Genomic DNA, 26,639 nt, shown 5'->3' on the forward strand with positions numbered 1-26,639 from the left:
AGATCCAGGAGAGGTCCAGCAAGTCTGCGGAAGGAAGAGGATCAGAAGCACCATGAGGAGGAGTATGTCAGTGGGGAGGAGCGCAAGGCAGTGAGGGTGGTTTAGGGGCATGAGGACCGTCCTAGGGAAGGCAGAGGGGCACCCCGGGGCAGAGGGGAGACAAGTCCCGGGAACGGGCTTCGGGGGGGGGGGTGTGTGGGCGTGTCCAGGACGGGCCTTACATGCGTTGTAGTCACGCTCCTGTAGGCAGGAGATGTCATTGCACCGCACGAAGAAGATGGTGTCGATGGGGATGCCCGGGGGGCCCGCAGGGTCCCCGGGAGCTGTGAGTGGCACCTGGAAGTGGACCCAGGGCTGGCCCAGAGAGATGAGACCGAGGATCATCATGCCGGCCAGGCTCAGCGCAAGGCTCAGCTGGCGGCTGATCTTCTTGGCGTCATGCAGCAGGCGCCGGCCCAGCGGCAGTAGGGACTGTCTGCGTTTACTCCCATCCCGAAACCTGCAGCAGATGGCCCACGGCCAGGGTCAGCACGGAGTCCAGCCACGCAGCCCAGCCACCCTGGGCCCAGATGCCAGACCCTGTCCCACCCAGTCTAGCCTTCAGACTCTCTCTTCCCTGTGTCCATCCTCTATGCCCTGTATCCCCCAAGGCCTGCCTCTAGGACCTGCTCACCCACGTTCAGCCCCCAGATCTGACTTCCAGGCCCTGCCTCCCCCAAATACAGTCCCTGGGCTGAATCACAGGTCCAGCCTCAGTGCCATGCCCTACCCAGGGCCAGCTTTCAAGCCCCTGCCCACCCCTGGGTCCAACCCCCAGTTTCTGAGAGACCAGCCTTGTGACTGGTCTCTGACCTTTGACTGCTGTTCCTCCCTCCACATTCTAACCCCGAGCCTGGCCTTTGGCCTGGACCCCTGCCTCTCACCCGCCAGAACTGGCCTCCACAGAACTTCCTGGCTGCAGGGTGCAGAAGGCGCTCTCCAGACAACTTTCGCTGAACTGGAAGCCGAGCACAGAGTCTTTGACAGTCTCCTGGGAGTTCCAGAGAATGGATTCGATGCTTTTGATACTGGCATTGGGGCTGAGAGTAATTGAAGGGGGTACGTCAACTTTGGCCCGGATCAGTAACTTGGAGCCTTGAATGCTCGAGAGGGGACTTCTGGCTGTTGGCAAGTGGTCTTGGGAACTGGCTTGACTCGCGTGGGCACCTGATTCTATATCAGGGGTGTGGGCAATTAACAGGGGGCTTTGCACACTGCAGCGGTGAGTGCGGAAAGCTGGTGGAGCCTCCTGGGTGTTGAAATGGGACCTGTCGGTAACTGATGATGCGTCTTGGCTACTGGCTTCAGGACTGTTGCTAATGGATGGTGTCTCTTGGTTACTGACCCGACGAGTGTGGGTAACGAATGGAGGTTCTTGGATGCTCACCCGGCAAGTGCGGACAGTGGGTGGGGGTTCTTGGATGCTCACCTGGCGAGTGCGGACAGTGCATGGAGGGTCTTGGACAGAGGCTCTGGGCCTGGAGGTAACTGGCAGAGCGTCTTGAGTCCCATCTTGGGTGTCATTGTTGGGAATTTCTGGAAGGAGATCTGTCTGGCTGCTCTGTTGGGCAGATTGGGACTTCTGGGACATGTGGAGGTGCAGGGCAAGCCCAGTCCCTGGATGCACCCAACAGTCTGCCAACTGCCTCAGCTCTTCTTTCCGGGCACCTATATGGCCACCTGGAAGTTCGTTGATCCCTCTCTGGGGTTCAGGCTCTGTCCCTTGGGATTTGGATCTCTTTGTCCCTTTTTTTTTTTTTGGTGTTTCTTGGTCTTCCCTGTTGTCCACAGACAGACTTCAGGGCTTCAGTCTGGCCTGCAGCAGGGGGCAGAGTGGGAGGTTCCATGACAGTTGGAGGAGTTCCAGGAAGTTGAGACCCTGGCCATGGACTCATCTGCCACCCTAGACCTGTGTGAGTGACGCGGGGGTGGGGCCGGGGCAGGGGCAGGACTAGGCCAAGAAGAGGTACTGGCTGGGTAAGAGAGGTGTCAGGATAGGGCAGGGGGGCAGGGAGGGAGGGGTAAGAAGCAGCCTGAGGATGGAGACAACAGGCTCAGACAGGAGCCAGAGTAGGGTCAGGACTAAGTAGGGCTGAGTCAGCAGCATCTCTGAGATCTGTCCTTCCAGCTTCGGGGTGCCCCCCCCCAGGGCCACCTCAGAACCCATTTCTTCCCTTTAGTTATTGCCTTCTCCATGTCCACGCCTCTCCTAGCTCCTTTTCCTCCTCTTATCTCTGCCTCTCTTTGCTTTTTCCTGAAGCCGCAGAGACCCGGAGAAGATCAGGCTGCTCCCCGCCCTCAGAGATCCACAAGCCAGAGCTTAAGGGCCTGAGGGAGGCTCACAGGGGCGTGGGCACCCCAACGCGTGTGCACAGCCATCCCCATGAGGAGTGGGGACTTGGGAACTACTGCTTCTCTCCTCCTTTCCTTTTGTGATGAGTTTTTGAAAAACAAACAAACCAAAAAAACAAAAACAAAACCAAAAAAACCCAAACAAACAAAACACAACAACTCACTCACCTTTATACCTTTAATTACACGAATCTCCATTCAACGGCTCTGTGCCTCTGTTTCCTCCTCTGTCAGTGGAGATAATGACCCTTCAGAGGGTTTGCTATAAGAATGAAATGGGTTAATAGCATGAAAAAGCCTTTAGAAGCCTGGCTGCTGTGGCTCAGGAGGTTGAGCACAAGCCTGCGAACCAAAGGGTCACTGGTTCGATTCCCAGTCAGGGCACGCGCCTGGGTTGAGGGCCAGGTCCCCAGTTGGGGGTGTGTGAGTGGCAACCACACATGGATGTTTCTCTCCCTCTCTTTTCCCTTTCCTCTCTCTCTCAAAACAGATTAAAAAAAAAAAAAAAAAGCCCTTAGGACCCACTGTGTGATAAACCCCTATTGAATTCTTACACTTCGTAGATATTGATTTTGGTGCTGAAAGTTTTTTTTCCATCCCCCAAACTCCTTCCTGAGTTCCAGACCCATATATACCCAGCTTCCTCTGAAGCCCACCTTGGTGTGGACTCCACAGAAGAGAAAGAAGTTCCTATTCGTGGGTACCCTCATGTGCCCACCCATTCACTTACTCATCCTTTCATTCATTGCTCCTTCTATTTGAAAAGAGCAGAGGCTATTTTTGCCGGGTGGGGGTGGGGTGGGGTGGGGAGAAGGAAGCCCAAGAGATCTGCCCTCTGACCCCATGGAGGTCTGTCACGGAAGAGTGGTCAGGGACAAGAGAAGCGAGCGAGATCATGAACGGCCAGTGGGTGAAGAATTGCACATTGTACCTCAGGAGCACTGAAGGGGCAACCTGACCAGGAATGGAGGGCGAGGGTGGGGTGGGGGTGGGGATGTCAGGAAGGGAGACGTGAGGAAGCGACATTGGAGGTGCCGGTGACTAGGGCAGGGCAGCCGGGCGAAGGTGGGAGGAGAGCCCCCCAGGTAGAAGGAGCAGGCTGTATGGCGGCGTGGAGTCTCCGAGGCAGGCAAACGCTTGGCGTGTGCGCAGGACCCTGTGAAGTCCAGCATGGCGGGGGGTGCGTGAGCAGTGGGGGACAGGGGGCCCTGCCAGCTGGGAAGGTTGGCAGGATCGCAGGGGCTTCGTGACTGTTGGGTACGTCACCCAATATCTTGACACCACGGGTCTTGGCCGCGGGAACCACTCTGGAACCTGTGTTGTGGTTCTGTGTGTCCTGGGAAGAAGATAAGGGGGTGAGGTTGAGAGTGGGTTCCGGTTCTAGGGTTCGGGGAATAGGGACCAGAGGACGGAGCTGAGAGTGGATGGCGGATGAGTGGGCATGCGGGCTGGAATGGGAATGGTGTTGTCTTTGGGCTTGGGGACCGAGGATATTGAGGGTGACATGGGGTTGTGAATGGCGCTGGAGACAAAGTAGAGACTGGGGAGGAGACAGGAACAGAGAAGGGGGTGGGTTGGGATCGGGCTTTGGGTGGAGCGGGACGGAGAACGGGATAGAAGGCGAGGTTTGGGTGGGGGCGGAGATGTGGCTGTGGTCGGGGACGGACGCCCGCAAGCCCCAGGGGGGTGCAGGGGGATCCAGACCCCCAGAACTCCGTTCTTTCCCAGTGGACCCAAACTATTCCTGGGAAGAAGACAGGAAGTTCATCCTGCGCGGCTGGTCCTTTGTCTTCAGCACCCTCGCGACCCTGCTGCTGCTCAGCGTGGCAGACGGGCGCATGGCTTACCTGCAGGGCTCCCGCTCCGGCTACCTGGGCATCTGGATCGACTGCCGGAGGCACTCGTGCGCCAGCCTGCGCCAAGTCCCGGGTCCGTGGGGTCTTGGACGGGCTGTGGGTCACTCTGGGAGGGAGTCTCGGGAGAGGGTCAGGGGCAGGAATCTTTGGGTGCTTTGCGGGGAATCTTACAGTCTTGAGAAAGGGTCTCTGCAGAGTCTTTTCTCCGAAGGCCTCGTGAGAGGACGTCTTGGAGGGGTTCTCTTAGGCTAATGAGGAATAGGGACAGTTAGATGCATTGGGAGGAGAGCATTAGACGGGACCAAAAGCCAACCTGCCTCATCGATAGTTGCATCAGGTGGCTAAGAACTCCACCTTTCTCTCTCTCTCTCTCTCACCCTTAAAATTTTGTTTTTCAAAAAAGGTGACAAGAGGCTTTCGCCTCCTGCGGAAATATTTTGCCTCCTCGGTGGTCTCTGTGTGTTTTCCTGGCTTTTGGGCATTGGAACAAGAGGCAGCCCCGAGCCTGGAGCTGGAGAACCCGGATTCACCTTCTGGCTCAGCGGCTTGGCAGCTGCGTGATCCTGGGTACATTTTTTCACCTCTTTAGGCCTCAGTTTCCTCACTTTTAAAACGGCTCTGAGAGCCGTACTAATTTGTAGGCTATTTACATGTGAGTTAAAACATGTAAAGGAATGAGAGCACTGCCTGGCATATAGTAACTGCTACTCCAGGGTTAGCTGCTATTATTATAAGAGCACTTTTTTTTTTTTCCAGCCAATGCACCTTCATTTTACTTTTTATTTATTTTTATTTTTTATCCTCACCTGAGGACATGCTTATTGATCTTAGAGAGAGGGGACGGGCGGGAGAGAAACATCAATGCAAGAGAGAAGCATTGACTGGTTGCCTCTCATATTCCCCCAGACCAGGGACCAAACCCACAATCTAGACATGTGCCCTGACCGGGAATCAAACATGGGACCTCTGCTTTAGGGGATGATGCTCTAACCAACTGAGCCACACCAGCCAGGGCCCTACCTTCGTTTTAGATCTCCAATGAGCACTAATGAAATTTCCAGAACACTGTATAGTATTAGTATTATTTCTTTATTCTAAGTGCCTCTTTCTTTCCTACCTCCCCAACTCCAGCTTGAGTTAAGTAGAATGAACATGTAGCTTCAGGTCTCAAGTCACAGGCAAGTCCAGAGGCGCACCTGGGCCGGGGTTCATGTGCAGCTGCACCCAGGGGCTCAAAGGGTGTCTTTAGAGGCCTGCCTCTTGCCACTGCTCCGGGAAGACTTCAGCTCTGCGGGTCCTGCAGGGAAGCTGTTGCCTCTGCAGTGGCACGGGGCCACCAGCGGCTCTGGGATTCTCTCCTTTTTGTAAACAGCATGAGGGAAGGAAAAGATGGTGCTTTCTGTGGCTCTCGAAGGGCTTAGAAGTCGCTCTGATGGGGTCAGACTTGCTTCCCTGGGTTTTGTCACTCCTGCCCCTGAACCAGCTCTGCTGCGGTCCTGGTCAGGAGGGTGTCATGCTGTGATTGACACCTTTATTTGTTTATTTACTTGCTAACTTATTTATTTATATTTTTAGAGAGAGAGGAAGGGAGCAAGAAAGAGAGGGAGATGAACCTCCATGTGTGGTTGCCTCTAGAGCGCCCCCAACTGGGGACCTGGCCGCAACCCGGGCATGTGCCCTGACTGGGAATGGAACCAGGGACCCTTTGGTTTGCATGCCAGTGCTCAATCCACTGAGCCACACCAGCCGGGGTGACACCCTTTTCTTAAGAGTCAACGGAGGGGTCATTTTTGCCGGAGGCACAGGACGTAGTGCAGGCAGAGTTCCTCTGAACAAAGCTGCTGCTTCCAGAGCGGAGCCAATGCTGGGTGAGCAAAAACAACTGTGAACATCTCTGCATGTGTGGGAAAGTGGCTGTATGTTTCCACACATACGAACATAAATGCATATGTACACATACATGCATGACAATATAGATGTACGCGTCTATATATCTACTTATGTAGTTATCATTTAAAATACACACAGCAATGTTTTAACGATCTTTTTAAAGGCAAAATCAATCTGTATTGAGCGCCAGTGAGAATACACAGCCCTGGCCCTGGCCGGTGTGGCTCAGTGGTTGGGCATTGTCCCAAAAACCAAAAGGTCGTTGATCTGGTTCCCGATCAGGGCACATGCCTGGGTTGCGGGGCAGGTCCCTGGTTGGGGACACGTAAGGGCAGCTGAGCATTGTCCCTACACACCAAGTTTTCGTGTTCCAACCCTGGTCAGGGCACATACAAGAATCAACCAATGAATGTATAAATAGATACAACAGAACAACAAATTGATGTCTGTCTCTCTCTAAAATCAATCAATAAAAATAAATAAAATTAAAAGAATGTACAAAGTTTTATGGTTGGCATAAAAAAGTAACAATAGGTTACAGAAAAGTTTTTTGTTTTTTGTTTGTTTGTTTTTTTTGGTGCATAAATTCAGAATTTTTAGGTAGCTTCATTTCTCCGTTTTGCCTCTGTGACTTTACTGATTGCTTCTTGGCTTCAGGAAGGTCTACCTTCTCCCTCTAGACTTCCAGTGAACATTCAATTCTGTTTTCTGGGGGCAAGGAGTTTGCCATTTCGGTGAGTGGTATGAAGGCAGCATTGCATCCTGTACTCCTTGCAGACCTGTGAAGGGACCTGTGAATTAATCAAGAGTCTTGGGGCCACAAGTGACAGAAACTAACTGGAACTATCTTGAGTGAAAGAATCTGTGGGCTCACCTAAGTGCAAAAGGCTGGGAGTAGGAATGTTTGCAGGCACGGCTGAATCCAGGGGTGCAAGTGATAACGTTAGCTATTACCTGTGTCAGTGTAAGAAGTATCTAAACCTAAGAATTTTTGTGAGTTTATTTGAACCAAACTGACCACAATACCCGAGAAGCAAAACCTCAAGGGACAGAAAATGCTCTGGAAAAATGGCAGTTTTGCACCTCGTTTTATACATTACAATCCAAAGAGGAGGCATAATGGGGTTACATGGAGGTCTATTGGGATAGATAAGGGAGGCTGGAGGAAGCAAAGCGGGGTGGGGTGGGTAGGGGGCAACCCCTGGGATTGGATAAAGAATAAAATGATGAGCACGTACTTCTTTACACAGGTGAGTACAGGGTACAGCCAACAAGGAGCGCAGTAACAACAACGGGGGGAGTTGTGGTCTGCACTCTGGTGGGCGCCTGTGCTTTGAGGGGTCCGGCAAAAGGAAATCACCCCGACACCCCAATAGACAGGCTCAGTTACGGTAAAGCTTGCTCTTTGTCAAGGGGAGACTCTAGCCTGGGACGACCGTCCGCCAGGACCTGTGTTCCTTAGAAAGTTTTAACTTCAGACCATCGTCTGTTACCTTCGGTCTCTGAGTTGGTAAGGCCACCACGCAGACCTCCCCCAAGGTTGTCAGGTGGAATACGTGACCCCCTTTTTGTGCAGACTTGTCTGTTTGTTCCGTGGCTACTTGGACCGGCTTTATTCTCAAAGCTCTGTGGAGCGGTAGTCAGGGTCTAGTGAGGAAAAAGAAGCCGTTTAAGATGTGTCGGAGGCAAGTAAACGTCGGGAACTTGGTTTCCTGGGTCACAGAAGGGCTGCGAGGCCATGCAGGGACGGTGAGACAGGCCAGCCCTAGACCAGAAGGGCAAAGCGAGGGGGTGGTACTAACTGGGCCGGAAGTGGGAGCCGTCTGGAAGGCATGGACTCCTGGGGGGACGGGTCACAGAAGAAAGGCAGCTGCTGCTGAAGACACCAGCTGAGGCAGAGAGAGAGGTGGGGGACACACGTCCTGGCCTGCCCCCTCCTCCCAGCGCCGCTCCTCTGCCATTGCCTCCCATGAGACAGACTTGGTCAGCCATTGAGCAAAGGAGGCTGGGAGAGGCAGTCCTTGCAGCGCAGAACAGGGCAGCGTGGGAATGGGCCCCGGAGCAGACAAACAAACGGCTGGCAGAATTGCTAACGGTTTGGGCCTTGCGTCCAGCAGGAAAGAGTGTAAAAAGGTTCCCGTGAAAGCCCTGGCTGGGTCACACCGCTACCCCAGACCAAGCATGGTGGCCAGAGCCACGCAAGGCACTGGTTGGCTTATAACGGGGGCGGAGAGTGGAAACAGGTAGGAGGGGAAACGCATCGTGGGGAGGGAAGCCGGAAACGTCCACCCTTTCTGACCGTGCCACAGGTTGTCTCGGGATGACAACAGCCAGTGTCACTCCCTTCTGTCGTCTGCTTTCCTTTTTCAGTTGTGTTCTCTCAGGTCTCTCATCATCCTGGAGGCTGGGACCAAGGCTCAGGCAGCCCCAGGCTCATACTCTGGTTGTCTAGAGGAGAGGGAGCTGCCCCTAACAGCTTCAGTGAGGAAAAGTCCCACCCCTGGCTGGTGTGGCTCAGTGGACTGAGCACCGTCCTGCTAACAGAAAGGTCGCTGGTTCAATTCCTGGCCACGGCACATGCCTGGATTGTGGGCCAGATCTTGTTGGAGGCTTGCGAGAGGCAGCCAATTGATATTTCTCCCTCTCTCTTTCTCACTCTTCCCCTTTCTCTAAAAGTAAATGAATAAAATCTTAAAAAAAGAAAAGATAGGAAAAGAAAAAGTCCCAGGACAGAGCTTCGATCCTGTGTCATCTTTGGGCCTGTCACCATGGTCTGGGGCCTGGGGCACTGTTTTTGGCTCAGCAGGGACAGACACGTGACTACCTCTGCGGCCCCAGAGCGTGGGGTGTGCACGAGAAGCTCTCAGCCAGGATTGTGGGATTGATCCAGAGGTCACCAGGGGTCTTCTGTATATAGGATTAACCTTTTGCTGGCTCGTGAGGTGTCAGAGACCTGCCATTTGGCAGAACCAAAGCAGATGGAGCCTTAGATCATTTGGCTGAAACGGTCTGGCACCGTTCAGAAGCGGGCCGAGTCGGAAGGGGCTGGGAGGAGGAGCAGGAATTCTCAGGAGGAGTCTGGTCACGCTGCAGTGCAAATTGGATAAACAGCGGTTCTACAGGGAGTGTGATGAATTCTTCCAGGTACACTGATTTAGAAGATTTGAAGGTTGTTCTTTTGTGTACATGTGTGTGCACCCTCTGGAGGCTCTGGGGTGTGAATGGGGGTGACACTGGGAGAGGTCCTGGGGGTGTAAAATGGGTCACTCGGGAACCTAGGGGTAGGAGTGGGAGACAGGCGGGGTGAGTCTGGAGGTGACTAAAGTGAACAACGTGTCTTGGATAACATGAGGGTGCTTTGGGGAGTGTCTAGGGGTGACAGTGAAGATAATATTAATGTGAGTTGCTCTGGGACATCTGGGAGTGTGAGCAGGATGACTTTGGGGGTGTCTGTGGAGGCCACTCTAGAAATGATTGAGATGATTCTGTGGCATGACCTTGAGCATGTGAGTGGGGGTGTTGGGGGGAAGCCCCAGAAGTCTAAATTCGGGATCGATTCTGGAGAACTGACATGTAGCCTTATTCAAATGCATAAGGAGAAACTTACATACATGGGCAAGGCAGGTGCTTCCACGGCTGGCCAGCAGGGAGGAAATCCACCTCCTCCCCAGGGCAGGGTCCCTTTTTCACAGGGGCTAACAGTAAAACCGTACAGTGGGTAGTTATGTAGACCACCGGAAAGGACAATGCATTTCTGAGTTAACATAACATCAGGCAGTAATCACGCTCTGCGCATTCATTAACCTCCTTCCTGGGGGGCATGCCTTTTATCTTTAGGCAGCATTCTGGTTTTCTGGGGAGTCAGCCAAGCCTGAGGCTTGATGCAGTTGAACAGAGAGTCCTACATTTCCCAGAGGCCTTTGCTGTTGGCGCCATATAGCATCTGGGGTGACTCAGGCTTCATCTGTGGGATGACCTTGGTGATATGGATAGTTGATTATGAGGGTGTCTGTGTCTGGGGTTGACTTTGGGGTAAATGGGGAGTGATTTGGGACAACTTTGATGGTGTGAGTGGGGTGACTTTGAGTCTACAGGTGCCTGGGAGGGACTTTGTGAGAGTGGGGGTCATTTGGGGGTTTCTAGGAGGTGACTTTGGCAATGGGAGTGGGAGTGACTTTGATGGTGTCCGTAGTCAGACTTTGGGGGTGCTGTACATGGGTGTCAGTAGGGGTCAGTTTGGAGGTTGACCTTGGAGAGTGTCTAGGGATGGCTTCTGGACAATCCCCTCTCCTCCCCCACCCCCACGCCTCCAGTTCTCACCCACATGAGCATGGGCTTCATGATGCTGGCCCTGCCGCTGTGTTTCATCCTCCTTCCTGCCATGGGCCTCTCCTTCTGGCCCGCCTTCCACCGCTTCAACAAGGTCGACCTTGTCTTCGGTTCCCTCAGCTTCTGCATTGGTAAGTGTCGACTGGGGGGGAAGGGTGCCCTCCCCACCCCAGCGTCTGTCCCTCCCCTTTCTCTCTGGCTTTGCGGGGGTCTCTCTCCAAGTTCCTGTCCTGCTGTCGTCTGGGTCTGTCTTTGAAAGTTTCTTGGAATCTCTACCCACTCTCACAGTTCCCCTTTACCTGTCTTTCTCAGTTGGGCTGCTCTTCTTTTCTGGGGGTTCCGGGGTTCCTGTCTAGCCTCGTGTCCATCTCTGGCCCCACCCAAGTGCAGGGCTCCTGATTGTCCTCAGCATGACGCTCTTTGTAATCGGCTGCCAGACACTGGAGGCGAGGCCACAGATATCCTACCTGTTGACCACGTACCTGTGCTGGGTCAGCGGCGCCTTGATGCTGTGGGCGGGTGAGGGCCGGGCCTCGGGGAGAGGGGGCGGGGCCTCGGCAGGGCAGGAGGCGGAGCCGGAGGGGACCCGGGGCAGGGCCTTGGGCAGGGATCGGAGTCCAAAGGCCCACCAAGGCCCCTCTCCCCAGGAACTCTGAACTGCCTGAACCACTCGGGCATGTGGGGCCTCGAGTCCATCTCCTCGGAGCGGCAGGTGAGCAATCGGCGGGCGAGCTGTCGCCGGTGGACCTTGCAGTACAGCTCCCGGAGGGACACGATCAGACAGCAGTCCGCCGAAGACCCCAAGCCAACCGAGGGCCCGCCCACTCCTCTGCCGCTCCCGGAGACCCCCGCCGAGACTCCACAAGCAATTGTTTCTCCGGACGCCGACAGGTAACTGCGGCCAGCAGCGGAGCCACGTGCCTGAGACCAGACCTCCGTGGCGACCCCGCTCCCTAAGAACGGGCCGCGCCCTCCGGGGACTGTTGCCAAAGCCCGGCCCCTCGAGCTGGGGCCCACCCTTTGCGACTCTGTTCTGGTCCACGGAGTCCTCCTCTGCCCTCGCCCCAGAAGTCGGAGCCCGCGCTCCTTGGTCGCTGGGCGTGGCCCCGCCCCGATCCGAGCTAGGCCCCGCCCCGGCGTCCCGCCTTCGCAAACCACGCCCCGCAACCGCATTCACCGTCGGAACGCCTCCCTCTCCGAGCGCTAGCCCCGCCCCTGGATGTCTAGTTGTGACTCAACCCCGCCCATCTTTTGGTGTAACCCCGCCCCCATGAAGGCGGGGCTTGCGATAGCATTCCCACCCACCCCGTCCCCTTCCTGGCTTCCCGCCACAATAAAATGTGGGCGCCCCCCAGCCTCTCAGAGTCCGATGCACGTCCTCTCCCGGGAGGCAGGGTCGGGCCCAGCATGTGGAACCTGCCTCCGTTCCCTGCCAGTTTGCCTGCCCCCGTCTCTGGTCCTCTGGCCCGTCCTTTCCCCTAGTCCATTACTGCACGCTTCCCACCGAGAGACTGCGAGGCTGGGGAGGCTCCAGCCTGGCCCCCGTGGGTCCGGGGCTACCAGGTGCCCTGCCAAAAGACCCCAGAACTTCATGCGAATCTGATGCGTATTTGGATTTACTGGGGCTCAGGGAGAGGGCGGAAGCATTCAGGAGTTGGCTTCCATGGTTTCCTTGATCCAGCCCACGAGGGCCCAAACTTTGGTGAAGACACCAGGCATCTTGGGTAGGGCACAGGGGGTGTGGCCCCATGATGAGATTCCTTGAAGTTCACCGTCGCAGATCAGCGGGCCCCCTGAGTCTCCCTACAGAACAGAGGGAAGAGGGGGGCAGGGGGAGGTCAACCAGCAGACCTGCGTCCCAGGTCCACACCCAGGAGCAGGTGGGCAGGATTCCAACAGAGGGGAGAGTGGGTTGCATCCTAGCCAGTGCGGATGGGCCACCAGGCTCTAGTTTCTATGGATGGCGGGTGGGGCCCAGGAGGACAGTCCCTGCCAACTGGTCAGCAGGCAGGAGCACAGGGATCCACCTACAGGCCCCTCCCGCCTCAGGGCTCATCTCAGAGGTCACTTCTCCTAAGAAGCTTTCTCTGACTGCGTGACAGGATAGTGAGAAGCTAGGAAAATTCCTGGGTCAGCGGGATGGGGAAACAGACAAGAAAATGAAACAAGGCCAAGCAGTGTGAGCAGCTTACAGCCAGCTGGTGAGTCCCAGGACCTCACCTGCCCTAACCAAGGACGCTGAGAGCCGATGGCTTACACCTCTCCTCCCTGACTGGAGAATACACAGCCTCGCTGGCCATGAACCTCAGGTGTCCCGGGAGGAGGGGAAGCCAATGCAAACGAGAGATAACAGCAGGACTAAGGGAGGGAGCTTGGGAAGAAGCAACATGACCCCCTTCAGCCCCTCCCCCCGTCTTACTCCCAAGAGAAAGGGCGCATCTGTGCTCCCCCTAGCACCCCCCCTCCCAAACCCCCATGTTCCCCCTATATCATCTCACTTCTGAAAGCTCAAGGGAAGGTGGTGTTAGGGTCTTTACCGGCCACCTTCTCAGACTGCTGGCCTCTGAGAGTAATAAAAGCGCCATTATAGTCCAGTCCCTGTCTCTGCTCTTTGGCTGAGCGGTGACGGGAAGCAGGAGCCCCGGACCCGATTGCCCTCTGGTTTCAACTGGACTGTGAGTATGTGTGAAGGGGAGGAAGGGGTGAGCTATGGTATGGAGGAGGGGGTGCATGTGACACCTGGATGGGGTGTGGGAAGGAAAGAGGGTGAGGCAAGGGAGCTGAGGCCCTGGGGGCATGGTGCTCCACCTGGGCAGCCTTGGAGACAGATGCCTGGGTAGCTCGCACCCCAGGCTAGAACCTGAGTTCCATCCCCCAGCACCCCGGGCCCCAAGGGGGAACAGGCTGGCTCACCGCGCAGGTGTCCTTGCCACCCGACATGTATCCAGCACACAGCATGACATCTGTCACCTTCTCAGGGTGGGCTTTGGCACACTCTTCGTTGGGCAGGAGTTTCAGGTCCACACACTGGAGCTCGTCTGGGTACTTGACTACAGGCCATGGGGACACATAGTTGTGGCCAATGCCACCTAGCTCCGCAGCCCTTGTCCCTCAGACCCAGGGGTCCAGGCCCCCAGCCCCTCCCCCCTCAGACCCAGGGGCCCAGGCCCCCAGCCCCTCCCCCCTCAGACCCAGGGGCCCAGGCCCCCAGCCCCTCCCCCCTCAGACCCAGGGGCCCAGGCCCCCAGCCCCTCCCCCCTCAGACCCAGGGGTCCAGGCCCCCAGCCCCTCCGGCCGACGTACATGGATATGACTGGATGCTGCCCCAGCCAGAAGCATAGCAGGTGCTCCCCAGATGGGGCGCCTGCGTGGGCAGGGCCAGGACATTCACAGTGTCTGTGATCTGGGCGGGCTCTGCCAGGCGGAGCAGCATGAGGTCGTAGCTGTAGTCTTCCTCGGGGCGAGTGGTGTGGTTCTTGAGGAGGCTCAGGTTGAACTGAGGGTGTGGGAAGCTCTGACTGACTTGGACGTACTGGGCCCCGTCCTCGTTCTCAAACAGGCTGTGGCGCCCCAGCCAGAGCTGGTAATTGCTGGGGAGACAGCGAGGCGAAGGGAATGAGGAGAGAGGAGCGGGGACGGGGCGCGGGGCGGGGCAGCTCCCCAAAGAGAGGACGAGAAACGAGGAGAAACACAGAGCACGGAAGGTTCAGCGTCGTGCAGAAATAGAGACAGTGAGAAACACGCCCACGGAAGGAGCAGGAGGGAAGGACGGAACAGGGGAGGAGGGTGAGAAGCGGACAAAGTGAGGAAGGAAAGGAGGACGTGAAGGGAGGGAATAAGAAAGGCAAGCGGAGGAGTGACAGCCGGGACGGGGCGGGGCGCGTGGGGAGGAGGAGCCTCGGGCCAGCTCAGGTGCAGGTGCAGCTGCGCTGCGGGGCTGGCTCCCCAGCAGGCGGGGGAGACCTGGCCCCCAGCCCAAGGTCGGCGGCCTCCTTCCCTCCGCAGCGCCCTTCCCTTCCTCTTCTCCCTTCTTCCTCCTTCCTCCACGGCCCTCGCCCAGCTCCAGCCGAAGCAGGCCCTTCCCTGTGTGCCCCTGGAGTGGGTGGGTTGTCCTGAAGGGTGGGGCTGGGCAGTGTCAGAAGCCGACCCCCCCCCCCCCGCGCTAGGGTTGGGCACACCCCTCCCTATTCTCTGGGGGTCCCCTTCAGTCCCAACCTGGGGATGGGGAGAGGGAATGAGGCAGAGACCCAGAGAGAGAGAGAGAGAGAGAGAGCAGAGAGCCACAGGGTGACATCTACAGAGAGAGTGGTGGCAGCAGAGGGACCCAGAGACAAAGACAGGGAGACAGGACAGATACACAACAGAACCAGTTACCAAGCAACAGAGACAGGACAGAGGAAGACAGAGGGACAGTGAACCGGGGACAGATGGAGACAGACTCAGGCGGCCATGGGGGCTTCCCTGGTCTTACACAGTCCCAGCCCTGCTTCCCTCCTTGTGACCATGGGCCACATCCGTCCCTTCGTGCCCTAGGTCCCCTGGCCTCCCCCGAGGCTATCCGAGGGGACACTGCTGGCTGCCCAGTCACATGGTAGCACAGACTCCCCTTCCCAGGCCCCCTCCCCTTACTCACTTGCTTATGCAGTGGGCAGCTGTGAGCACCCACTGGGGGTGCACCAGGACGCCCCCACACTGGAACTCTTGGTATTCATACAGGGCCGCCTGCCAGGGGTGAGCGTCCTTCTTACACTCCCAGCCCCCCACGATTCGGGACTGGATGGGGGGCACGGCGCCTGCGGAGGAGGCACTGAGTCAGGGCAGGGGCAAGTGGCAGCGGGGTTGGCGCACAGGACCGGAGAGGGAGCCATGCGGAGGGGCAGAGGAGCAGGTGCTGAGGACGTGGCTGGGGAGGGCCCAGAATTCTGCAGACTCTGGGGCTGTGGGCTGGGGGCTGGTCCTGGGTGGGGAGCCTTTATGTTGACAGCGGAGCAGACCCCAGGGGCAGCACCTGGAGCAGATACCGGGAGTGGGGGTTGGGCTTGGGGGTGGTTTAGGGTCTTGGATTGGAAGACAAGAGGCTGTAGGTTCTGAGAGGTGGGGAACCAGGTCAAAGGCCTCAAGAGAGCAGGGAGGAAGGGGGTGGGAGGGGGCTTCCAGGCTGACGAAATGGTTATTGTCTTTCGGAGGGTTGGGCTTTCGGGGGTTCTGGCAAGGATGAGGATCTGGGAGTCAGGTCCGAAAGGCTAAGAAGGGCACCTGGGGGATTTGGGGTGACTGGGGTTCCTGGTTGGGGCTGGAAGAGTTGGGAGAATTCGAGGACACAGGCTGAAGAGTGACAACGAGGGTCAGCCGGTAGGGTTTGGGGTCCTGTGACGCAGGAACGGTGTTCTAAGAAGGGTGGGGGCCATGGGTCAGTGTGGGGCCAGAACTAGGAGGGGTCTGTAACAGGGAGAGCAGTGCAGACGGGGTCCCAGGGGCTCTGGAGTCCCTTGGGAGCAATGCCAGGACAGGAATGGAGAGACGTGTACCAGGGGAGAGTGCCAGGAGAACCCACGAATGGGTTTTTGAAGCCCCCGTGGGGGACTTGAGGGAAGTAGGGCAGGATGGCTGGCTGGGCTGGGGGGATATTGGGGTCCTGGGGAGGGGTGCTGTCCCAGAACACCAGGGCTGTACAGGAGGGCTGCCGCTGGAGACAGGATGGGAATTCTACAGCAAAAGGAGCATATGGCTGGGGATCCTCAGTGTTCTTCCTGAAGGAGAAGTCTGGGGGTGCGGGCTGGGGGTCCCAGGGAAGAAAGAGACAGTCACAGAACCCCCGCACCAGGATGGGCCAGAAAGTCTGTGTTGGAAGAAGCGAAGGTGTCTGATGGAATTTGGGGGGTCCTGGGCATTTGATGGGATTGGGGGGACCAGAGGCCTGGGACTGGGAGACCTGCTTGAGAGCCAACAACTGGATGGAAAACATCTCCAGGGCATGGTAGGGCTTGGGGCGTCAGGAGCCAGACTATTGCGTCCTAGAGATCTGGGGGTGAGAGGTGGTGATCAGGGTCCCAGGGCCTGGTGGGTTTGGGGGCTCATTGACAGAGTTGGAGCCCCCCAATGAGAGAGGATGAGATGGCCCAGGATGCCGAATGGGGGCAGGATCTGGGTGAGGAAGGGGCAAAGGTTCTGGGGGCTCCTGGGAGGGAGCAGGACCTAGTCTGAGAGTGGGCACAGTGGAGAAGGTAAGAAGGATGAGGGGCTGGGGTAGGATTTTGGGGTGGGGGTGGGGTAGATAGGACAGAGCCTGGTGCCCTGGTCTGGGGTAGACAGTGGGCTGCAGGGGTGCCGGCCGGGGTGCTGGCTGCCAGGTTTATTGTCGTCTTACGTTGGGTCGGGGAGGGGATGAAGCCAGTGTGAGAGCCAGGGCCCACTCCCCTCCCGCTTCCTCCCCGCCGTCTTACCAGTCCCAGCCAGGGCCAGGGCCAGGGCCAGGCACAGGACCGGGGACCACATGGCGGCAGAGGTGTCCAGGGGCAGGCAGGTGGTAGGTGGACGAGGAGCTGAGGAGCTGAGGCGCCTCCCCGAGAAGCCTTTAAAAGCCCTCCTGCCCCTGGGGCCCCGCCTCTGCCCTGCTGGCACCTCCAGGCCAGGGCCCTGCCCCCTGCTGCCCGGGGCCTGGGCGCCTCCTCCCACCTTGGAGCAAGTGGAAGGGCCGTGAGAATAAGCACCTGTTGTTCTGTGGGCCCTCGAAGGTGCTGGAAGTGTTCCTGGGGCCCGGGCCAGCCAGGGCAGGGCCGGGAGCTCCCGGGGCCTCGCTCTTGGGGACAGAGCCAGTGAGGGAAGTGGGGCAGTGAATGGGAACAGACACAGGAAGGTGGGGGAATCACTGACCGCCCCCACGACACAGAGCACCATGTTCCCGAACCCCAAGACCCGGTGTACACAGTGGGGCTCTGATTCCCTGCTCCCTGCCCTGCTCAGAGCCAAGATGCCAGCTTCTCAGCTTCCAGATACCTCCGAAGTGTAAGTGCCACGATGCTTCCATTCCCAGACGCAGGATCTAGGTCCCCACGTCTATCGTTCCTCTCATAATAAAATCTTAGAGCACCCATTGCAATTCTAGCTCTCCCAGACCCAAGGATATGAAGTAGTAGTAGAGGTCAAGCCCGGGGATCATGACTGCTTGTTCGGGATAAGCCAAAAAAAACCCCAGGAGGGCTGGATGGAGCAGACGTGGCCTTAATCATTCACATTAGGGAGCACCGCCTGCCGGCGGCAGGTCGTGGAAGCAGGACTGCGCCTCCCTGAGTCCCAGCTTTGTTTTAAGGGGTCCCAGACAAAGGGGGCACGTGACTCTAAACTACATGACCTCAGTGTGTACTTTCAGAAAGAAAGGGTCAAGAGGCACTCCCAAAGGAAGATAAGGAGGGAATTACAATCCATTTCCAAAGCAGTACCCAGGCCTTCTGACCAGGGGCCCTCTGGCCAGCCTTGCATTAATGGGGCGGTGGAGGAGCCGGGTCTAGCAGGACCCCACAAGTGGTCTCCCTGAATGTGTCCCCTAGCATTTCCAAATCCATTGTCCCCCCAAGCAATCTTGGGATCCCATTACCCCTACCCCGGCAACTTGTTCCCCAGATCTGGATGTTCAGGGTTATGTCCTCCGAAGTCCCAGGAATCCCAGACTACCTGCCTTCCAAGATCAAGAGCGTCCTCTTCACAAGTTCCAATCTTCCCTCTCCCAATAGAAGACTTAAGTCTCAGGGCCCAGGTTTAAGTACTTCAACATTCAGTGACCTTGAAAATCACACTGTTGGGATCTCTGAGGAAAATAAAAAACTGGATTCTGGCAGCCTCCATGGTAAACCCATAGGCTTCTGACATGTTCCCTTGGCTCTTTAGTAAAATGAAAGCAGCTCACATGGTCCCAGCCTTTGCTATAGGTCAGGAACCTGCCTAAGGAAAGGAGAGTATTTGCCTTTTTGCCAAGGCTACCAGGAAGCTCCAAACTAAACCTTGAAGAAGATGAAGTCATCCTTGATCACCTAGTGTGTGCTGGGGTTCAGAGATATATTTTCCCAGTGCCAGGCCTTAGCTGAATCAGCTTATATGAATTTCCTCATTTAATCTTTTCTACCCTGTGAGGTGAGCACTCTGAGGATCCCTGTTTCACAGAAGGGGAAACTGAGGTGGAGTGAAGTTGAGTCTTTCGTTCAAGAGCACACAGCTGATTCCATGTGTGAGGGGACAGAGCCCTGCTTCCTGCTATTTCTCCTCACCTAGAGATCGGGACAGTGGGTGAAGAGGAACAGTGTACATTGGAGCTGGGTCCCCCCCCCCCCCCAGTCTCTGCTTCCCACTTCCCTTCATCCCCAGAAAAAAGCCACAGAAACTTTTACAGAGAAACTTGAATCAGTGCTGTTATCTTGGTGTTAAACAGGTGACCTCGACCACCAGCTCTAACTTCAGGCAAGACAAGTCCTTGGCTAACATCTGGGCCTTGGACAGGCGGGATCTTGGGCAATGGCTTGATTCTGTCCCAGATCGGGATGGAGCAGCTGTGGAAGTTTCTGCCCCATGCGGGAGTGAGGACGGTGGGGAAGGTAAGAAGGAGGAGGGGCTTGGGTAAGCCAACAAAACCCTCAGTTCCTCTTCATGGTGTCCCTGATCCACTCCAAGTAACTGCACACTTTGGTGTAGACACCAGGCTTGATAGTACTGTCACATGGGACATCTCCCCAGGACACGATGCCCTGCAGGACGCCTCCACAGACCAGGGGTCCCCCGGAGTCACCCTGTGGGGAGAAGGGGAAGCTGGAGGGGATCCGGTGTTCCCATCCACATCCTAATCACCATTCATGAACGCAGTCACAATCCAGCCCCACCCCATCTCAGCCCAACACAACCCAGGTTAACCCAAACCAACCTAACCCCAACCCAACCCAACCCAACTCAGCCAGTCCATGTCCAGCCCCACCCACCCCAACCCCTACATCTTCCCCATTCAGAATCCAACCAGACCCACGGCCGCCTTCATTTCAACCCAACTCAACCCAACCCAGCCCCATGGTCACGTCTTTTGCATCCTGAATAAAATTTACCCACCCCCCAATTGAACCTTGACATATTTCCCAACTAAAGTCAAAACAAACTCATTCCCCATTCTTGACTCCAGCCCGTGCCACCCCAAAGCGACCACCCTGTACACATATATCATCCACCTCACCCCCAGCCCAAACCCACCACCGTCGCTAACTCCAGCCTCCCCCGCGTTCCAACTGTTCTTCCTTCTCCATCCCCAGTCCTGCTCCTAGGCTCTCCTCTGGCACGAAGCAAGCCAAAGCCCATCCATTTCCACTCCCAAACCTGGCCCCTTTCTTCACTCCTCAGGGCACAGCCCCCCTTGGCTCTGACCTCGCAGGAGTTGGTACCTCCGCCTTCCACACCGGCACACACCATGGTGCTCACCAGGTGCCCTGGGTAGTCCTTGCTACACGATGTGGCGGGGATAATGCTGATGTTGGCACAGTGCAACGTATCCGGGAGAGCCACTGGGGAGGACAGTGAACTTGGAGCGAATCCATACATTTTCAGGCCCTTGTTCCCTCTGCCCAAGAGCCCCGGAGGATAGGGTCCCGAAAGGTCTGACATCCAGCTCCGTCATTTCACGCACCTGGGGACTCTGGGTTTCCCGTGGCCCCAGACTGGTCAGACACCAGGCCCCAGCCGGATACTACGCAGGACTCGCTGGGCTGGGGGCAACGCGTGGGCAGCGGTACGGGGCGCACATGTGGGGAGAGGCGCGCAGGCCGACGGAGGCGCAGCAGCATGAGGTCGTGGAGATGGCTGCGCGCTTCGTAGCGCGGGTGTGGGATGAGGCGGGAAACGGTGCGCAGCTGCTCGGTGCCATCGCGCTTGCGCAGGTTGTGCTCGCCCAGGTGCACCCTCACGTTGCTGGAAGGCGGAGTAGACAGAAAAATCAAAGATCGGACAGCCTGGGACTCCTTAACCCTTTGGGAACCTGGATATCTATTACCCTCCCTGTAAAGCCCCCCAAGCCGAGAGTTCCAGCCCCCCCCCCCCCCCCGGGGGGACCAACGTGGCCATAGTCACGCGCACACCTGGAACTCCATCCTCAGGCTCCACCTCCTTCTTCCTGAGTCCAAGACTCTCGGATCCCTAGACCCGTCCCGCCACGCCCCCTGGGGACCCGGAGCCGCGCCTGGTACCGCGTTTGGCAGTGGGCTGCAGACAGCACCCAGTGCGGGGAGATGAGGGAAGCGCCACAGTTGAAGCGTCGGCCTTCAAAGAGGGCCACTTGCCAAGGCTGGGAGTGGGGCACACACTCGTCACCTCCCAGCGACTTGCCGCTGTCACCCCGGGCCGCTGGAGGAGGAGACAGAGAGGGGTCTCTGAGGACAGAATCCTTTTCCTTGCTCCCTGCATTTTTCTTGCCCCCTGCCCTCACTAGGTGTTTTTCCCTGCTGTTGATTTCTAAGCACGGCCTTCTCTCTAGCTTTTACACGTTTTGCTTCTTTCCTCCAGAACCCCCGTCCCTGGCCCCCATCTGTGGACCACAGGACTCGAGAGAGAGAGGAGAGGGAAGGGACCAGATGGCAAGAAGTCTTCTGTGACTGGGAGTGCAGACGAGGACAATGGATACAGTCCAGCCATTCAAGGTCACTGAGCTGTCAAGACATCAAATGGATGTGGCCACTCACTATGCATGACACACAGTCTTGGCTCCAGAGTCTGGACATCCCGGCCAAATGCAGTGTGTCATACGCATGGGGGCACAGACATGACCACACAAGGTCACGGGCAAGCAAACAGGCACAACTGGTCTTCCAGGCGCAGGAACGGATACGGACAGCCCTTGAAGTTGAAGCTCACTCGTGCGCACGCAGGTTGCAGCTTCAAGCATCGCAGCCCAGGGGTTCGTATGTGTGTGGCAATGGGGATGGTTGAGACCTGAGCATGTGCGCGCACACACAATCACAGACACAGGTTTGCACACAGAAGCTCAGACCTAGATGTGCATCCTTGGGGCGGGTCTGTACATATGAGGCCACAGGTGCTCACACCGGCACGTGGGGTCTGGACATACAAGGTGGGACCTTTAATAAAGGTACATGTGAAGAGATATGGATATGCACTTGGCCTCCCCCCCCCCAAACTTGTCCACAGACCTGGGTCTATAGTATCGAGGTTACATTTGGAGTGATAAAGTAATCCCTCCCGGCTGCGTCCAAACGTGCCACTCTGAGCACATTATTTGACTTCATCTGTAAACTGGGATTATTGTAAGGATTAAATAGGAGTGTGTGTGTGTGTGTGTGTGTGTGTGTGATGCCTGGCACATTGTGACTGCTTAATAAATATTAGTTATTTTATATAAAGTACTCATAGGGTTACTTATGCAGACGTGAAGCATGGGCGTTCAGTTTGTGGACACAGACTTGGTCAAGCTAAGTCAGATGCGTGACCAGGCCCAGAGGAAGGCAGTCAAGGTCAAAACTGACTCATCCCCAAGCCACTTTGGAGACTCACAGGGCCAATGCTCAGGTGTGGACCGGCTAGATCAGACCCTGGGCCAACATGTGGACACAGGTCTGGGCACTCAAGGTCAAGGACAGATAGCTGGAGACTCAGGCAACCAGGACAGGACATATTTATCCATCGCTAGGTCAGCCCCCAAGTTGGTTGCTTGGAGTTCAAGGCCATTCACTCATCAGGTCTCACATGTGGGCACCCGGATCATGCACATGAACAGGTTGCAGCTGCCCCCCCCCCCCAAACGGCACCACGCAGAACGACATCGACAGGGATGTTTCAAGATCATAGGGCCGACCCAGGGACATGAACAACAGGGTGAGGACTGACTGTGGGAGAAGGGGTGGGCGGGGGGTTGGGGGGAGCAATAGGGAAAAAAGTGGACAATTGTAATAGAAAAACAATAAATCAGTTATAAAAAAAAAAGGTCACAGGGCCTTGCCCTCAGACACTAGGAAACATCGATAGGTCTCCTCGAGGTCACAGCCCGGCACACAGTCACCCCCATGCTTGGGCAGGATCTGCACAGCAAGACCAAATGCCCACACTCTGCCCGCCAGGCTTGGGAACGGGGCCAAGGGCTCTGGCAAGGCGGAGGGAGCTTGGAGGAGGTAGACAAGGGGCTTAACTGGGGAAAGGTGGGGTCGTCCTTCAGGGAAGGGCAGAGGGTTCGGGCTGAACAGTTGAGCGCCACGGCCGCCACTGGCCAGTCCAAGCTGGAGGAGGGCGGAGGCGCCAGCTGGGTACTGTGGGCGGGCAGGAGGCTGGAAGGAGAAAGGACGGACAGAGCCCGGGGGGACACTGGCAGAGGGGGTGGGGGAAGGTTGGAGGGGTTCCCAGGGGCAAGAGGGTCCTGTGTATGTGGGAGGTAATGAACGTCCACCCTCCACTCCTCCAGGGTGGAGGCATCAGGTTACCACTGATTTCTCCGTGGGTGGTGGATGGACGCGGTCTGGAGTTCCCCTGCCACCTCGGGTCACCTTGACCAGTGGCTGCCCGTCTCAGAGCCACAGCCCTGTCCCCCACCACACAGAGATGTTCACTGGACCAGATGAGCCTTCCTGGAGCTGAGCGCCGAGCCCGGCAGGTACTGAGCGCTCAGCAAAGCTGGCAACCATTACAGGGCTCTCCCCTGGGCTAGACGCTGGGACAGTGGGGGAACCTGTCACAAGTAACTAGAGAGCACCAGGGCCTGGAGAGGTGAAGTCACTTCCTCAAGGTCACATGGCAAGATAGGGGCAGCCCTGGAACTGAAAGCCTGGGTCGGTGCCACCCCAGTGAGAGACACATGTGACACAGGGTCTCTGCAGCAGCCCCAGGCCCTTGACACCTGCCACGGTGGAGTGAGGACTCCAGGAAGTCAGTAGCTGGCTGGGGGGGCAGGTGTGAGGGCAGAGTGTCAGAGCATCTCTGGGGAAGGCAGGGGCTGACAGACTGTGAACCTGGGCATGCTCAGGATAGGGGTGGCTTAGGGGGTGCCCCCACTCCCACAGCCCCCACCTCACCTGCTGGAATCAGCAGGAAAGTGAAGATGAGAAGCCACATGGTGGAGGAGGAGCCAGGACTCTGCTGAAGTCTGGGGAGGGGAGAGAGCCAACAGGGGTGAGGCCCCCCCGCCCCTCCTGTCCGGACCCCTGCAGACATTGTTATTCTACCTACTGCTTGAGAAGCTTCTCACCACTCTCACTCCCCACCTGCTCTTCCTCCCAGGTTTCCCCTCTCCAGAGGGTCTGCCATTCCTCCAGGAACCGGCACAGACCCCTGGGTGCCCCAGCAGCCCATCGGACCCCAGGACCATTCCACCGGCCCCGGGTTTCTCCCCGTCTCCAAGGCCCTGGCCCAGGAGACATTCTCCCCAGACCCCATACCAGTCTCCTAGACAGTCTCTTGGGTTCTCTGCCCCACTCCCCACTCCCCCAGTCTGTCCCTTCATTCAAGTTCCCAGCCTACGGAGCCCACTCCGGAGCTCCCAGGGTCTTTCTACACCCGGAGTTGACCACGTCCCACTCCTGCTCACAGCCCGCATGAATCTTCGTGTCCCCAGGTTAAAGTCCCAGCCCCCAGCCATGCTTTTGAGGACTTGAGTGGCTTCTCCACCTCCCAGCCCCTCTGGCTGGGATCCTCTCAACAGAACATTCTAGAACAGCTGTTCTTCCTTTTTCCGACCTGCAAGTTCAGGCCTCCACGCCTTTGCACGGCCGTTCCCCTCCCAGGCAAGCTGTTCCCTCCAAGGTCTGCTGCAGCTGAGGCTTTTTCTGACCTCCCCCAGCGGTGGTGTTCCCCTCTCCCACCAGACAGAGAACTCCCGGTGGCACGGGGGTGGGCGGCGTGGAATTCCCAGGACTGCCTGGCAACCTTCCAAATTCATCCTCGAAATTCCAAGTTCCACCTGAGGCTCACGTCCCACTTCTTCCGGGAGGCATCTCCTCCAGGTCCCACGGTGTCTGTTCTGCCTCCACCACAGCACAGACCCTGGGAGTGCTCAGCTGGGGTTCCCTTGGTGTCCCCTGCACTGCCCAGCCTGACACCCTGTGCGCACGTGACACGCCTCAGTGTGCTGTGTTGTGCTGAGCTGACCTGAACCTCTGATAACTCCTGACCCTCTTCTCGCTTCTGGTACAAGCGCTTTCAGGGACATCCTCCTGAGCGACTCCATCCCTCGGCCCCTGAAACCCCTTCCCCTTTCTTGGTTGAGGTTCCACTTGCAGTTCCAGTAAAGGACCCATGGACCTGCCCAGATGCCCTTGCCACTCAACTCCCTCAGGGGGGTCCATGTGTCCCCCTCAGGGCAGACTGTGTCTCCCTTCAACCCCCTCCTCCACTCCGGTCCCAAAGATCTCACCCCCTCCAGATTTCTCCAGCAGCATCTAGGGCAGCTTGGATTCCAGAAGAAGGGTAGCCGGCACCTGAATGCCTGAATTTATAAGCTTCCAGCCCCACCTGGGTCCAGGGAGGTTGGGTAGGGTGGGGTGGGAAGTGGTTGACAGTCAGCTTTACAGGCTGGACGCCTAGGTGGCTGGTGTGGTGGGAGATGAGACCTCATAAACATTTATTAGGCTGAAACTTTGGTCTGAGTCTCCAAGGAGGAATTCTCTGGCAGTTTCTCAAGGGGGAGGAGGCTGTAGGGCAAGAATTGGAAATTGGAGATTGAACTATAGAGCCAGGATTCTGGAGTCTGTAATCTGGAATTGGGGTCTGGAGTGCAGAAACTGGATTCTAGAGCCATACTTTTTGGGCCCGGAGTACGGTTCTGGATCTTGAAATGCTGGACCTGGATCTGGAGTCCCAAATCTGGGTCCCCGATTCTGAATCCTGAGCCCTTGATTCTGGATTCTGGATCTTTGATTTTTGATGCTGGTTTCTGAGTCTGGATCTCCAATTCTGGATCTTGGATTTCGAATCCAGATCCCCAATTCTGGATCTTGAGGTCTAGACCTCTCAGTTCTGGGTTCTGGATCTTGGATTCTAAACCTGGACTTCTGGTTCTGGATTCTGGATCCAGATCTCTAGTTCTGGATCTTTGATGATGGTTCTCTAGTTCTGGGTTCTGAATTCGGGAGTCTAGAGTTGGGGATTCATGACCTGAAATCCAGTGTATGAATATTGGAGTTGTCTGTGTTCTGGAGTTTGGATCTGGATTCTGGAGCCTGGTTTTTTTGAGTGACAATCCTCAGACTTAGGTTCTAGATCCTGGGCCTTTGAAACTAGCACCCAAACTAGAAGTCGGGACTGTGGCATTTTCAATCTAAAACTTCAGATTAGAAACCTTCACAGTTGCTGTGTGAAGACTGGAGCCTGGAGTACGAATGGGAGATTTTAGATTTTGAGTTTTGGATCCTGGATCCTGGAGTCTAGGCCTAGATGCTGAGATTTTATGGGTTAACCTGGGAGTATGAAGCCTGGAGATTCCAATCCACATGGTATATTTAAGAGGCTGGCCATGGGCCTGGCTGCCCTGATTCCTAGACTCCTAGACTCTTGAGCCAAGAGTGTGAATTTAGCGACTAGGAGACTGGAGTCTTCATTCTGGATTCTGTAGTCTCAGTTCTGGGTTTTGAAGCTTGACATCTGGATTCTGCTTTCAGGAGGCTGGGGATCATTACCGAGATGACCTAAAACTTTGGGAATTTGAACTTGAAGTGCCTCACAACCCTAGAGGCCCCGAGCAATTCTCTAGAGTCTCTCCTGGCTTGTTTAACTAATGAGGAGGCCCAGAGAGCAGGAGGGACTGACCTCAGGTCACCCAGTGAAGGATGGGACCTATCACAGGCACGGCCCCACCCCACGTTTGGAAAGCCATTACCTTTATGGGAAGGGGCTGCAAGATAGGGGCTGACTGTTTAGGAGATCAGTGGCCAATGTCTAGAGGTCCCTGGCCCTTGAGACCCCCACAGATAATATGGGAGAAGCATGGCATCTCACACCCAGAGCCCGTGGCCCAGCTCGCTAGCAGGGCGGCACTCTCTTCCCCACAGGGGCTGACCTCCGCGCCCCTCCTCCCTCCCACCCTGGCAAGTCAGACCTGAGTGATCAGTGTCCTCCCGGGCATCTCCCCTCATGTCCTTCACCTTCACCGCAGCCCAAAGCCTGCTCTCTGCCTGGCTCCTCCCCCGCCCCCGAGTCTTTTATCAACTTCTG

The 26,639-nt window shown here is 56.7% G+C and overlaps 2 protein-coding genes and 1 pseudogene across 3 annotated transcripts; 1 reads left to right on the top strand and 2 right to left on the bottom strand.

The window, feature by feature from the left end:
• The first annotated feature begins 1,924 nt into the window (after positions 1 to 1,924).
• Positions 1,925 to 12,824, top strand: LOC149995154 (uncharacterized; annotated as a pseudogene). The gene is made up of 6 exons (XR_016507638.1): positions 1,925 to 1,952; positions 4,120 to 4,324; positions 5,223 to 5,260; positions 10,451 to 10,597; positions 10,857 to 10,985; positions 11,114 to 12,824. The product of XR_016507638.1 is annotated as an uncharacterized LOC149995154 (transcript).
• Positions 12,065 to 17,025, bottom strand: KLK1 (kallikrein 1). Its single transcript, XM_090259557.1, has 5 exons — positions 16,910 to 17,025; positions 15,100 to 15,259; positions 13,770 to 14,056; positions 13,380 to 13,516; positions 12,065 to 12,269 (listed from the first exon to the last, which is right to left on the bottom strand). The coding sequence occupies exons 1-5, from the start codon at positions 16,959 to 16,961 to the stop codon at positions 12,114 to 12,116; spliced, it is 792 nt and encodes a 263-aa protein (XP_090115683.1). The 5' UTR covers positions 16,962 to 17,025; the 3' UTR covers positions 12,065 to 12,113.
• Positions 17,026 to 18,867: 1,842 nt separating this feature from the next.
• On the bottom strand, positions 18,868 to 23,546 carry KLK15 (kallikrein related peptidase 15). Its single transcript, XM_090259559.1, has 5 exons — positions 23,507 to 23,546; positions 20,678 to 20,834; positions 20,122 to 20,402; positions 19,863 to 19,999; positions 18,868 to 19,243 (listed from the first exon to the last, which is right to left on the bottom strand). The coding sequence occupies exons 1-5, from the start codon at positions 23,544 to 23,546 to the stop codon at positions 19,091 to 19,093; spliced, it is 768 nt and encodes a 255-aa protein (XP_090115685.1). The 3' UTR covers positions 18,868 to 19,090.
• Positions 23,547 to 26,639: the final 3,093 nt, after the last annotated feature.

This window comes from Furipterus horrens, unplaced genomic scaffold (assembly GCF_987537825.1).
Source record: "Furipterus horrens unplaced genomic scaffold, mFurHor1.1.pri manual_scaffold_13, whole genome shotgun sequence".
Lineage (NCBI taxonomy): Eukaryota > Metazoa > Chordata > Mammalia > Chiroptera > Furipteridae > Furipterus > Furipterus horrens.